The sequence below is a fragment of the Bos mutus genome, chromosome 16 (genome assembly GCF_027580195.1).
Source record: "Bos mutus isolate GX-2022 chromosome 16, NWIPB_WYAK_1.1, whole genome shotgun sequence".
Classification (NCBI taxonomy): domain Eukaryota; kingdom Metazoa; phylum Chordata; class Mammalia; order Artiodactyla; family Bovidae; genus Bos; species Bos mutus.
The window spans coordinates 67,088,055-67,103,592 of record NC_091632.1 but is presented as its reverse complement, the minus strand read 5'-3'; the positions used below and the strand labels follow the sequence as shown (position 1 = coordinate 67,103,592).

Below are 15,538 nucleotides of genomic sequence, written 5' to 3'. Positions count from 1 at the left end.
AATGAAGCATAGCAAAATCACAGACCCCTAGTTCTAACCAACTCCACGGGAAATAGTATTCATTTGGAGACAAAAGTTGCTAAGGACAGGAGTTTCGTGTTGAGCATAAGATTGGTAAATTTCCTTAATCTAAGTTGAAGCAACTTGTTTTGAGTTACACCTTTTTTCTCTTAGCAGTTGGGTACTACATATTCTATAACACTTGGAAGGATGAAGGAAGTGAGTGGGGCTCTTCCTCAAGACCATATAGGTAGATGATGATTTTATTGACCACTAGCTGAAGCCATGAAACTCAAGGTGACAGTTTAGGTTCAAGAGACAGTTATCAGGGAAGCAGTGTAAAATATGTTGAGATTCATTTGAGTGTAACTCAACTGCTTAATAATGTCTCCTTTCCTCCTACCTCACCCCTAAATAAAACTGAAATACAGCCAAGGTGAGGACATTTCCTAGGAGACTTTTGCAATGCCTATTTTGTTTTATATTACCCATGGTTTCTTTATGTGATCTAGGTGTTTTTCTTTTAAAAGGCCTTATAAAACAAGACTTTGCAAAACCACCACTTTCATATATTTAAATATTCATGATTTAATGTGCAGAAATGCATAATTCTTCACTCAATGCAGGGCTCTGATTTTTTCTGAGTACAAAGTCCAGTACAAATAAGAAATGGAATGTTAATCTTTGTATTTGAATTGAGAATCTGTTTCTTTTTATTGAAAAAAATTTAAATGAAATTCTTTTTTATAAAAACCCTGGGGAAGTGTCTGAAAGACTTTCACCTTTTTGGCATGCTTGTATCCTTATCTCATACTGTGTGAATGGAGCCAAGTTTTCCAGAAGGATGGATTGATGATGACCAACAGAGGAGATCAGAGGTGTTGCACTTCCAGCATTGAGTAAGACATTGTACTCCACAGGCATTTTGGGGACAAGGATCCCTTTAAAGAGAGAGAATAAAACACATGTTTCTCTGTTTGGTCAACAAATGGTCAACAAACATTCATCTTTTAAGAACAGTGTATATTTAAAATTTTACACTTCAAGGTATACTAATGCCCACCAGGCTTCCCTGTCCCTGGGATTCTCCAGGCAAGAACACTGGAGTGGGTTGCCATTTCCTTCTCCAATGCATGAAAGTAAAAAGTGAAAGTGAAGTCGCTTAGTCGTGTCCGACTCTTAGCAACCCCATGGACTGCAGCCAACCAGGCTCCTCCGTCCATGGATTCTCCAGGCAAGAGTACTGGAGTGGGGTGCCATTGCCTTCTCCAATGCTTAATATAGCAATTAATAATTGCAAGAAATTTGAGTTGGAAAATATTGGAGTGCTTATTCTAAAAGTAAGAAATGTTTATGATCTATTTTCAAAAACAAATGAAATATAACAATTCTATTCAACGATATACTCTATAGGCAAATAAAAACAAAGGCATGTTTCAAGGCAAATACATACAAGGCGCTTAGAAATGATGTTGTATTTTTCCTAGGTTTACTTACTCTTAAAGTACATAAAAACCCCACCAGTTTTGCTTGTGACAATAATTTTTCTGCTAGCATTGGGTATGCATCTCATCTGACACAGATCCTTGACATAATAGCCCATAAAGTATCCAAATCACAGTCTACCTAGAGAATTCCCAGTGCATTAATTATAGAGTCAGGACAGTCCACTCTGTCAGTGAGACGCATGAACCTAAATATATATGAAATTTGGGTTTAAAAACTGTCATTTTTCACAATGCCTCCTAAAGAATGGAGGTCTTATCAGTTTAGCCTCTTCACAGCCTAGTCACAGAATTAAATGCTTGTAAGTTTTATTTGGTCATGAACAACATGCACACTCTTTAAAGGAGAGGATATGAGCCTTGAATGAAGAATATAATGAAGCTTCCTACCAAAGTTTCTCATTGATTTGCTAGCTTCTAACATATGTGGGCTTCATCACTTACCTTTGTAGTACTTAAATAAGTTTCTCTGCTACAGAGACAAGGAAATCCATAGCATAGGATTCAATAACCCATGAGAGATGAGGTCTAAAGAATTAAATGTGGTTTTGCTTTTTGTAGCAACAGCTCCAATAGATGAGGGGCAGAAGAGTGAGCAGAAACCAGAGGTGTTCAGGACTTTATGTAGGATAGATTAAAATAAGGAGTCTCTGAAGGAAATCTTGATCAGAATCGGAAGGATTGATCAATCGCTTCCTTTGGGAAGGTGCCAGGTGGTGCTGAATTTGGCAACCGAGACTGAGAATTTCAAGTTTAGAGCATCCCAATTAAATTGATGTTTTTGTCCTTATAGCTTAACTTCTATTATTGTATGATCAATTCCTAAATTCCTATCTCTGACTTTATGTTTATCCTGCACTGTGGATTTGTATTTTGAACACTCTACTTCACAGAGACCTCAATCTCAAGGTCTAAAAAAGAATTACACTATTTTCCACTCCCAAATGTGTTCTTCTTCCTGGGTTTTCTCTCCCCATTTCCCTATACCAGAAGCCTTAGAGTAAGACTCTTAAAAGTAGACCCTGCTTCCTCCACTCTCAAATTCAAGTGAGCCACTCTATTTTATCTTTTATTTCTTCCAGAAGTTTTGGTTTTATATGCAATCAGCAACACAAGACTCTGCAGGTGTCACCATGATCTAACTTACATTGGAGGAAGATAGCACTGCTGGCAAGTCAATGATGGATAGAAAACACGTGGACCAGGAGGAAGAGCTATCAATTTGAAAGTTATGGCACAGTTGTAGAAACAACACAAACAAAAACAGCATCTCACTGCATTCCTGTCTTATGTCAGGCATCATATATTATCTTCTTTAATATCACTAGAATGTCAACTTCATACAACTGGGGACTATGTTCTCCTCTTCAAGGTAGTTCCAATGCTTAGATTTGAGTACAGATCGGTAGCTCAAATGTTGATTGAATGAATGAATGAAACCAGAAGACAATATTGTAAGATAAATATTACTACTATTTTTTTAAAATAAGAAAACTCGGGCTCATAGGAGAAACTTGTTACAGATATCACATAGATTAATAGAGGCAGCAAAACTTGAACTCAGGCCCATTTGAGACCAAAGCTTCTCTCTCTATATTCATGCTGTCTCTTGATAAAAGACTTGGATAAGGACAATCAGAGGAAAAAGTGAAAGGATAATTTTGAGAGAACACATAGACAGGCAGAACAAGTCTTGGAGACAGATGAGATACAGGGGCAAAAGTGAAGGAGGAGTCAGAATTACCACTGATGGAACAAAATTATAGGTGAAGATGAAAAGTTCTGAAGAGCAGATTTCCCCAACTGGGATACATATACCCTGGACATTTGTGGACTTTTGTCAAAGTATTTTTGGAGACAAGGACAACCGTGTCCCTCTTTCCCCAACTAGTTTTGACTTGTAGAATTTGTGAAACACATAACTCCCCTCTCCCTTAACACTAGGGAAAACCAGCAGAACCCCACTATTTCTGTTCACAAACATGAGTATGGATATTTCTCCCTAAAATGCACAAAATTAGAAAATTGTATGTGCAAGTGAGTGATGAGAACTTTACTAAATTGTTTTGAATATATAGTCACTTCAGAGTGAACTAATTGTATACCAGCAGAAAAAGTTCATGTGGGCAAAACCAGTGTGTTGAACATGTATAAATACTATTTGTGGTGCAAACATCATTTAATTTTTGTCACTTACTATTGCTTTAAAATGATTCATCATGTGTAATCTTCCCCAGACACGGGATGAAAAACAGACTGGAACCATGATGCCTCTGCTCAGTCTCAAGTAACAGAAAATTCTACATTATTTTTTTTTTTTTCCAGATATCACAGCAAAGATTAATACCTAGAAAATTTAAGTAAATTCATTTTCTCTTTAATGGAATTGTGAGTACATGTAATGAGCTCATTTAGAAGATATTCTTCAAGGCCTCATTCTTAACTGCAAGACAAAATTGGGAACGCTTTTCCTTCTCCCAGTAAGACTGCTATAATTAAAACAAAGTTAGAGAGTTGGATGAAGTGAGTTGATTACAGGGAGCATTGGAGGCTCTAAGTTCACTAACGGATGAGAAAAACTTAAGAACTGTATTAGAGGTAAAATAAAAGAGCAATCTAATCAGGGTTTTCTTTTTCTCTACTAAAGACGATCTTTGGGGATTACTGCTCCAAGTAGTAAAAGAGATTGACGAGCGAGTCAGGGACCGTCTCAGTTTGCAATTTGACCTTCAGCAGAAGATATGGTTATGGAAATATCCCTCCAGAAGGTCTTGGGAGGTCACAGCATCCTGCCTCAGATTTGGGGATTTCTCCTTGTTGTTGCCCTAACGTAGTTTGTAAGGCAGTGGGGGAAAAGGTAGCTGTTTGTGCACACATATTTATGACAAAATGAAGAGAGGAAGAACTGCCTGGACATTGAGCTGTTATTGGGGTTGGCTCTCTTCAGATTGACTTAACATCTAGAAATATAATAGCATATTATGATTTAGCTAAAGAGATTATCAATAGAAGAAAAGGGTAGAAAATGTACCCCTGAATGATAAATTCCACAATACATTGTTTTTTGGATGTAGACAAACACATTGGAATTCAACATCAAATTTGCATGAAATTTTAAGATAAAAAGCAAGACCTTAAAATAATTTACAAGGTTATGGTGACTGCTTCAGGTTTTTTTAAACCTCCTCAGATTACATGTTTATTCTGTCTTCTCTTATCCTAGGATGGATCTTGTGGAAAAGTCTGACAAACACATTTTGGAAAATATACTATAATTCTTGATGAACTAGATAAACTACAGGATGGAGTCAGATCAAATCCCTCTTCTACTTTGCTTATTCCCTGGTAAATTCTCCATCCTCTGCAGATACCAGTCTCTTCATCTGTAAAATAATGACACTAATAGCCACCTCATATAGAGATGAAAGGATTAGTTAAAAATGTATTGAAAACATTTTAGTTCATTACTACAACACAGAAAGTGCTGAGTAAATGACAGACATCTCTATAAAACAAAATGAAATTGAGCAAAATAGGAAAAAATTACCCCAGAACTATGACACTGTTTCCATGTGCCCAAAAACACTGCTGAACCCATCTTTTATATAAAGCACTTATTCCAATTACAAATCAATGTTATATTGAATATAGTAATTATTGTTATAACAAAAGTTGGTTATCTAGTTTTATTTTTTACGTATACTTGGATATGTAAAAGTTGCAGCCTGCGAAGAAATCCTAGTCTTTATTCTTAGCAGTAATTTAGAGTGGTCTTTTGTTCAATTCGTCTGAGGTTTCACCTTATTATATGTCTGTAGTTGGTACCTTCTGGTCTGCTTCCAATATCTTCTCCTAAAAGACAGGACTCCTAGGAGGTCAGGGAACAAAACTGTACTTACACCACATTTTAAATACAGACATAATCTTGATCATGGCTGGTCAAAGCGTGTATCCAGAAAATGCATTTTTCACGTCCTGGTTAATCAAAAATAAATGTCCTTTACATACACCTGTAAGGTGTTGAAACAGAAAATGCTCCTTGAAGCTGTGAACATGTCAAGCACTGACATGCACTTATTTAGCAAAGAGGGCCCCCTCCACTGTCATAGTTTACAGGACAGTGACGTGAAAGCCTCCTGTGTTCCTGTAAACCCTAGACCATCTGCAATGAGTCTGAAATGACCTAGCCCCCTGGTATTCTGACGACTAAATGAAATGAAATGGTCATTATTTGTTAAAGTCAGGTGGCAAGCCACACGGCTTGGTTAGTTCCTGAGTTCATAAATTTATGTCAGAGCAAGAGGAGCAGCGGAAACTCATGTGAACCAATTTACCCTAAGTGCAAATGGCAGTTTTGTTATTTGGTGTCAAAGTTACCAGTCGCACGATGACAAGCTGCCATAACACATTTTCTTGTTCACTAAAGAACAAAGATTTCGTTGGTTAATATTCCTCGCAAGGCTCCTTTTCATAATTTACAACAACTAGATGCTGATAGGTTATTTAACATTTATGAAGTTAAGATGTAATCAGAAAAACCCTGATTATCTTTACAAATAAAAAAGTTAAATTATTCAACTTTTTTTTTTTCCTCTGTGGCTTCATTTCACAGCAGGTGCATACTTTACAATGGACAAGTCAATCAAATAATCCTTTTTTAAAATCTTTTTTTAGGAGCTGGAGCAAGAACAATTTTAATAGGGAAACTATTGGTTTGATAGCCGCATTTGCTTCAAACCACAGGCTGTGCTTAACATAATTCTTTTAACAAATTAGCGGCATGTCTCCTTTGTAGAGATGTGGGTATGTTGGTAATTTCCTTTGGGGGCCATGGAAGTGAAAGTAGACCCTCTTAAACACACATCCATACCAACTGTATGGAAATTTTACATAGTTTGTATAATTTTATACCTTTTCTGTTCAACTAGATGGTAGAGTTTTTGACAAGAGGGACAATATCTCACTGCTTCTTTTTTTAAACTCAAAATGGCTAGAATCATGCCTGGCACCCCCCAGAAAGGGGCTTAGTAAACATCTTCACATTTGTTGAAATGAATAGATGAATCAATCTACTCAAATGTAAATGAATTACATCCTGTGAAATTTTAAGCTGCAAATAAAATGATCCTACTGGGTTACTGGATGAACTGCCCCTGAACCACTTTGTCTTCATATATGCTTGCTGTATCTATGGCAATAGTTTTTTCAGTTTTGAACTGGATCGTGGTAGAATGCAGAAGAAAATAATTTGCTTTACATACTGTTTAGGTAGAAAAATAGTGTAAAAATATGGAATAGTGTGTTGCTCAAAGAATCTGGAGTGAAATTTATTGCTAGTTGGCTCTGACACCTATGTGATGAATCACCTAGAGAAAAGCTTTCAGCACCGAAATTAACTTTTCTCATTAGCAACAAAGGGAGAATGTTGGGTGTACCACAAGTTGTAATGAACATTAAATGAGATATGTGTTAATCTCTTCGAAAATGCCAAGCACACATTAGAACTCAAAAAGGTAAGATAAATTTACTAAACATCAAAAGCAAAGGCAATGAAAGCAAAAATAAACAGATGGGACTACATCAAACTAAGGAGCTTCTGCATAGCAAAGGAAACCAGTAATAGAATGAAACGACAACCTATGGAATAAGAGCAAATATTTGCAAACCACATATCTAACGAGGGATTACATATCCAAAGTATACGAGGAACCCATACAATCCAATAGTAAAAATTTATAACCCAATTAAAAAATGGACAAAGGACCTGAAAAGACATTTTTCCAGGGAAGATATACAAATAGTCAATAAGTACATGTAAAGGTGCTCACCATCAATAATCAGTGGGTAAATGCAAATCAAAACCACATGAGATATCATTTCACACCTGTTAGGATCTCTGTTATCGAAAAAGATAGGGGATCACAAACGCTGGTAAGGATGTAGAGAAAATGGAAACCTGTACACTGTGGTTGGGAATGTAAACTGATACAGCCACTATGGAAAACAGCACGGAGGTTCCTCAAAAAAAAAATAAAAGCAGAACTACTACGTGATCTGGCAATTCGACTTCTGGGTATATAGTCAAAGTAAATGAGATCATTATCTCAAAGAGACAACTGCACTGCTGTGTTCACCGCAGCATTATTCATGATAGCCAAGGTATAAAAACAACCTAAATGTCCATTAATGGATGAACAGATTAAGAAAATATGATATACACACAATGGAACAGATTTAAGATTGGAATACTGTTCAATCTTAAAAAAGGAAAGCCTGCTGTTTGCTACAACCTGGATGAAACTGGAGGATATCAAGAGATATAGCCAGATGGAGAAAGACAAATACTGAATAGTATCACTTATACATGGACTCATTTTTAAAGAAAGCTGAACCCATAGAAACAGACTAAATGGTGGTTGCCAAGGGTTGAGAGGATGGGTGAAATAAGGCGAAGTTAGTAAATTTTGCATACTTTCAGTTATAAGATGAATAAGGTCTGAGGACTGACTGTAAAACATGGTGACTATATAGATGATAATACTGTATTGTGCAGATATGCAGATGACACCACCCTTACGGCAGAGTGTGAAGAAGAACTAAAGAGCCTCTTGATGAAAGTGAAAGAGGAGAGTGAAAACGTTGGCTTAAAGCTCAACATTCAGAAAACTAAGATCATGGCATCTGGTCCCATCACTTCATGGCAAATAGATGGGGAAACAGTGACAGAGTTTATCTTCATGGGCTCCAAAATCACTGAAGATGGTGATTGCTGCTATGAAATTAAAAGGCGCTTGCTCCTTGGAAGTTATGACCAACCTAAACAGCATATTAAAAAGCAGACATTACTTTGCCAACAAAGGTCCGTCTAGTCAAGGCTGTGGTTTTTCCAGTAGTCATGTATGGATGTGAGAGTTGGGACTATAAATAAAGCTGAGCGCTGAAGAATTGATGCTTTTGAACTGTGGTGTTGGAGAAGACTCTTGAGAGTCCCTTGGACTGCAAGGAGGTTGAACCAGTCCATCCTAAAGGAAATCAGTCCTGAATATTCATTGGAAGAACTGATGTTGAAGCTGAAAGTCTAATACTTTGGCCACCTGATGCGAAGAGCTGATTTATTTGAAAAGACCCTGATGCTGGGAAAGATTGAAGGCAGGAGGAGAGGGAGATGACAGAGGATGAGATGGTTGGATGGCATCCCTGACTCAATGGACATGAGTTGGAATAAAGTCTGAGAGTTGGTGATGGACAAGCAGGCCTGGAGTGTTGCAGTCCATGGGGTTGCAAAGAGTAGGACACGACTGAGTGACTGAACTAAACTGTATTACGCAACTGAAATTTGCTAAAAGAATAGAACTTGTGTTCTCACCAAGTGAAAAAAAAAAAAAAAGGAAAGGAAAAATGAGAGAATATATGAGATAATGAATGTGTTAATTAAATTAATGGTAGAAATAATTCCACAATGTACACTTATATCAAATGATAACATCATACACTTTAAATATATTACCATTTGTTAATTATACTCAGTAAAACTGAAAAAAGATAGGTAAATTAATACACAAAATAAACTACAAATTATTGCAATGATTTTACCTTTTTTTCTGAAACTCAGCACTACGTGCCACTTGTCTATGGCACACATAAGAAGCTTGAAACAGCTGCCAGTGTTGAATTATCCCGATTAATGTGACATGAATACTTTAAAAAGTCTTTTGCCAATTTGACTTTAAATGGACAGTATCTGATATAATACACTGCATTGATGAGTTCACTGGACACCAAGATGTTTAATGTCTACAGAGAGGCCAATAGCTATCCCTTAATTAAAACTTGATTAATAAAAATCATTTATATTCCTAAGCAATATTAATTTAAATGATTTCTCAGTAGAAGAACTGGCAACAGAGGTAATGGACTAAGAGATAAATGTGAAAGGAAAGGCACCAGTATTTCAATATTATGCATCAAGCCTAAATAACTCATTATCTTTAGTGAGAAAAAGCGGATGTTGGATCCAATGACATTGTTAATTAAAAGATGATTAAGGGCTAGGATAGTTCAAAATAGAGTCATCACCTTGATAAATTAGAAAGTCCCATTATTACCTTCAGAGTTTAAATAATTTTGAATGTTTGGATTCTGAAATGGTAGGGATGCTTATCTCAATTTTTAATCTTGGTAAATCATTTGTGTCCCATAAAGTATTTTCTACTTCGTTTTCTATACTTTTTCAACCATTAAGGTAACATATATCCTTTTTCATCTTTAATATAAATGTTTAAGTTCTGACCCAAGGTTCAGAGCAGGTAAAAGGTGAGAATAAATGTTTAGGAATAAACTAATCCTGTTTATGCTACCTGTAGATTCAAGTAAGAATGGCCAGCACAGAGACAGTGCCCACTGAACATAGATTTCTATAGGAAAACAAGTGTCTGAATAATTTTAAATGGCAGAAAATCTAAAATTTATTTATATTTCTCTGAATGATAAATTTTAGGTTTTCTCACCATTTTTTCATTATTAATTCAGCAAATATTTTATAAGGATATGTTGTTTGCATGTCATCTAACTTGAAGATACAAATGGTATACAGAAAAGTGGAAATCTTAATCTTCTAGAGTTTGGAGGGCTTTGATAACCTTACTACTAACGTTCATCAAGTAATATATGAGATAAAATGAACCAGGATTTATCTGGGAAGTAAGAGAATGTCTCTTGTTGTTGTTTAGTCACTAAGTTGTATCTGACTCTTTTTGCGAACCCACAGACTCTAGCCTGCCAGGCCCCTCTGTCCACGGGACTTTCCAGGCAAAAATACTGGAGTGGGTTGCCATTTCCTTCTCCAGGGAATGATGATATTACTTGTTTTCCAAGGTTCGCACGAGAATCATAGTAAGGCAGGGAAAGTGCTTATCAAAGTGTTTGGCATAAACTAGGAATTTAACAAATGGCAAATATAAACATATAATGTTAATGAATATGTATAATACTTGCCATCATTACCACAATTTCTCTTCCTTTGAATATTCTCATATATTTTCTGGGCTGTACCCTTTTACTATTAATAATAGGGCTTATAATAATAATACTATTTATAGATAGCATAATAATACAATTTATACATATCATTGAAATAATAACATGTAAACTGAGAGCCCACTTAATTGCCAAAGCCATTTTTTGTTGCCAGGCAACCACAGAGACTTTTTCCTCCCAGCAACTTACCTATGTAAGGTTACTCCATGTTTACTGACCCAAAAAAGTATGTGAAAAAATCAGTTAAGTTAACCATTAATTTGGCTTTGGACATTCAAAGGAAACTGGTCTAATTCACATTTTCAGAGTTTTATTGTAAGTGATCACTTTTGCCTGATGTAGGTGATCCATGGTTACTACACTTGGAGCACATCACAGTGACCTACGCAGGGGTCTCCAACCTCTAGGCTGCAGACTGGCACATCTTGTCAGATTAGCAGTGGCATTAGATAAGAAATAAAGTACACAATGTGCTTTGAGATGGTGCCAGTGGTTAAAAAACCTGCCTGCCAATGCAAGAGAACTAAGAGACATGGGTTCAATTCCTGGGTCGGAAAAATCCCCTGGATGAGGGCATGGCAACTCACTCCAGTATTCTTGCCTGGAGAATCTCACCGACAGAGGAGGCTGGCAGGCTACAGCCCATGCAGTTGCAAAGAGTTGGACATGACTGAAGCAACTTAGCATGCACGCCCACAAAATGTAATACATGTAATGTGCTTGAGTCACTCCAGAACCATCCCCTGCCCCCTGGGTCCATGGAAAAACGATCTTCTGTGAAACTAGTCCCTGGTGCCAAAAAGACTGGGGACCACTGACCTAGGGCATTTAATTCCATCCAGGATATTTTTATTGATAAACTTGGGCTTGAGAGCTTATCTTTGCACAAGCTTTCCAGGTGCTTCCAATGTTCACTCAGGTTGGGGAACTACAGGCATGGACTGTCCATTTCCCAGCTCTGTGTATGATGTAATCACTTTGTAATGGCAGGATCCTATGATGAATACATAGAAAGCTCTTGATTGCCAGCAAATAAACAACCTCCAGTTATAACAAGTTTGTTTTCTTCCTGTTTAAAATATATATTTGTGACTCTTCAGGAACGGAAAAATGTTTTTATTATCTAAATCAAAACACAGCATGAGGTACTTTCCAATAAAATCAACTGTAGATTATACACAAGTCAAAATCATCTGCCTGTTTACTGAGTCCAAAATCCTTCTAGGCACCAGGAAAAAAGTTTAATTTAAGATTTTAATCTTTACATATAGGGTTTCTGTAATGGATTTTGTGCATCTGAAACTAAAAGATTGACAGGTCTGGATATTATAGATTTATTAACCATTGGTTACAGTGTTAGAGTTAGCATGTAAAGCGTTTCTACAATATCCCTCAGGATGGGCTACAACGAACGATTTCTACAAAGCCTGAGGTGGATAAGGGTTAAGGTGATATTAAAAAAGCAAAATTCGTGTTTTATTTCACAATGATCCCTTTTTAAAGTAGAAACATTATACATTAAACATAGAAATATGATGCTGAACGCAAAGAAAAAAAAATGTCAAAATTCTAGGAAAGACGTCTCAAAATTTACAAACCCAGTTTTGGAGTCTACAGTTTTATCATTTTGAAACTGGGGGGCCTTGGGATCTAACAGATCTTGGGACAAATACATATTTAAAATTTGTAGAGACGTGGATAGACCTAGCCACTGTCATACAGAATGAAGTAAGTCAGAAAGAAGAAAACAAATATTATATATTAACACACCTATATATGGAATCCATAAAAAATGGTATAGATGAACTTATTTGCAAAATAGAGACACAGATGTAGAGAACAAACATGGATACCAAGCGGGGAAAGGGAGAGGGATGTTATGAATTGGGAAATTGGGATTGACATATAGTCCCTACTGTGTATAAAACAAATAACTAATGAGAACCTATTATACAGCACAGAAAACTCTACTCAACTGTCTGTGGTGGCCTAAATGGGAAGGAAATTCAAAAAAGAGAGGGTGTATGTATATGTATAGCTGATTCATTTTTTGGTACAATAGAAACTAATGTAACATTGTAAACAACTCTACTTCAACAAAATTAATTTAAAAATAATTAAAGGTAAAACTAATTGTCCAAAAATTATCACTACCTATAGAATATCCTTGCCTGGAAAATTCCATGGACTGAGGAGCCTGGTGGGCTGCAGTCCATGGGGTCACAAAGAGTCTCACGTGACCAAGAGACTGAGTACAGTGTCTGCACAAATAGAATATTATACAGACTAGATAATATGTCAACTATATAAATTATCTCATCTAATCATTATAATAACCCTACATGTGGGTGCTATAATTATCTCCATTTTACAGATGGAGATAATTGAGACTCAGACAAACTGACTTATTTGAGGTCAGCTAATAGATGGTACAAACATAAGAAGTTGTTTATATGTGGAGACTAAAAAAATGCTACAAATGAATTTATTTATAAAGCAGAAATAGAGTCACAGATGTAGAAAACAAACTTATGGATACCAAGGGGAAAAGGGAGGAGAGGGATAAGTTGGGAGACTGGGACTGACATATACATACTACTGTATATAAAATAGATAAGTAATAAGGACCTAATGTATAGCACAAGAAATTCTACTCAAAACTCTGTAGTGGTCTACATAGGGAAGGAATCTTAAAAAGTGAATATATGTATATGTATAACTGATTCATTTTGCTGTATAGCAGAAACTAACACAACATTGTAAATCAACTATACTCCAAAAAAAAATTTTTAAATAGAAAAAAGAAAGATGTTTCCAAATCCTTACTGAATGTAAAGTCTTAAGATTAGCAATGGAAATTTAGGTATGTCATAATGTGAACATGACAAGGAATTTAATACACCATGGAAAATTCCTGGTTGCTTGGCTAGGAAACCATCAACTTTACTTATCACCCTGAACTTTCCTTTATGTTCTTTGAGAACCTGGGTAGTAGAAGACCCTGGACCGAATTTGGGAAGTCTCCAGCCAACAGGCTGAATCTGACCTTGGGCTGGCTCTGGATGCCTCATTTTACTTTGTGGGGCAAAAACATCATGACACCATAAAAATGCCATGGAGAAATATGCTACAAGGAGGTAACACAGTCATGCTCTTCCATGAAGAGAGAAATCAATTCCATAAAAGAACATGTCAATTTGCAGATTAAAAAAAAATTATTTATTTGGCTGCCCTGGGTCTTATTTACAGCACGCAGGGATCAAACTCAGGTCTCTGGCACTGGGAGCATCGAGTCTTACCCACTGGATCACCAGGGAAGTCCCTAAATTTATGTATTTTTCACAGTAGGAGATTTGGGTTTTCCTTTGTTAAAATTAAAAGCAGAGTTCAAGAATATCTATGCTTCTAAAACTGAGATAAGGATTACAGCACTTGATGACACATTCTGGTGCTATTGATTATCTCCTGATTTGTTTAATTTAGTATGTTACATATTCATTTTAAAACAAAGGTGAAAGGAATCATTTATATTTAACAACTAAATATATTAAGCAACTTAGGTTTTCTTTGCTTAGAAAGTCTTGAGAGATTTTTGTCTGTGGATTTGACTCAAAAAAGACCCTTTTATCTTTGTTCTTAGATTATGTTTGTACTTTGTTTTTAAAACCAACAGCAGAAGGATGTTGGTTCATGAGAATTTAAGTTTTATACATTTAGGCCTTTATGTTATGTTTATGACTATATTACCTGTTTTGACTGAATCATGTTCAATTCAATGAAAAATAAGTCTTTGTTAATTATTTTACAAAATAGATCTGTTGATAGCCCAAATGACTGTTAACCAATTATTTTCAGTACCATGTAGAAATGTGGCTAAACTTAATCTGATGGGGACAACAGGGTTTTGTGTTCATTTCATGTTTCAATTTCATATTCAGACTAGATGTTCAAAATAAAACCACATATCTTCTAAGTGCCTAATACAACAAAAATAAGTTTTAAATTTTACTGAAACAAAACTTCCATATACCTTGCATGTTAAAAGACAAATTAAGATTTCACTGTAATCTTTAACCCACAGAGTTAATGCAATCAGAATTTTGGCTAAGGATGGTTATTATAGTCCAAATAATAATGCACTAAACTACAAAAGCAACCCACTATTAAGTCAATGGTTTGATGGAGGCTACAGAGCTCAAAGAGGGAAAATTCAGCTAACACAACTGGTCACAACTCAAGGTATATGGGTGGAGTGGTCCATTTTTTTCCGAATTCCCATTCACTACTATAACACCAATGATTCAATCTGGGGGACCCTGTAGAAATGAATGTTGAAGGTAATTCAGACCTATGTGACTTACCTTGGATATGTATGAAGAAGAAGAGATTTTTAGGTGCTGGTATTTGAAAGTATTGCTTTGATAGAAATGTATATATCTAGGTATCTATATATCTTTATCTGCACACCTACACCTATATCTATCTATATGCATGTATATAAATGCTTATGCATATAAACACTTGTGAGTATGGTTTGGTTTACTGTGTTTATACTTATCCAGAGACAGATTGTGTCCTTCTGATTTACTAAATTCACATTTTCATCCTATCTCCAGTTAATTTCCTCTAAAATGTTTTATACACACACACTAGTTTTATATCTTACCTGGTGGTGTCCAAGCTACAAATATGGAATAAGGCCCGATTACTGTGATGTTATATGGAGGCTGGATTTCTTCTGGCGTTAATACAGGTGTCTGTATAATGTACTCATCACTTGGACTGCTGCCACCTCCAGTTGTGGCTTCTAACTTATAAACATATCTATATTTCAAAAAGAAAGAATTGTGATAAAGCAATGCATAGGGAACTAAACACTGATTGTTGAGTTTTCTATCTATTGCTCAGTCCTAAATTTGTGACAAACCGCAAATTTCCTGCTTCCTATTCAGAAACTTTACTATAGAGCTTACAGTTTTCCTTCCACAGGCAACGCT

The 15,538-nt window shown here is 35.9% G+C and overlaps 1 protein-coding gene across 1 annotated transcript in view; it reads right to left on the bottom strand.

The window, feature by feature from the left end:
* The window catches only part of USH2A (usherin), a 928,983-nt gene that overhangs the window by 150,820 nt on the left and 762,625 nt on the right, over positions 1-15,538 (bottom strand). Inside the window, exons 57-58 of the mRNA XM_014481290.2 lie at positions 15,208-15,365; positions 783-941 (exon numbers count right to left, since the gene is read on the bottom strand). Coding sequence (XP_014336776.2) covers positions 783-941; positions 15,208-15,365 — 317 coding nt within the window. The remainder of the gene's footprint in view (positions 1-782; positions 942-15,207; positions 15,366-15,538) is intronic.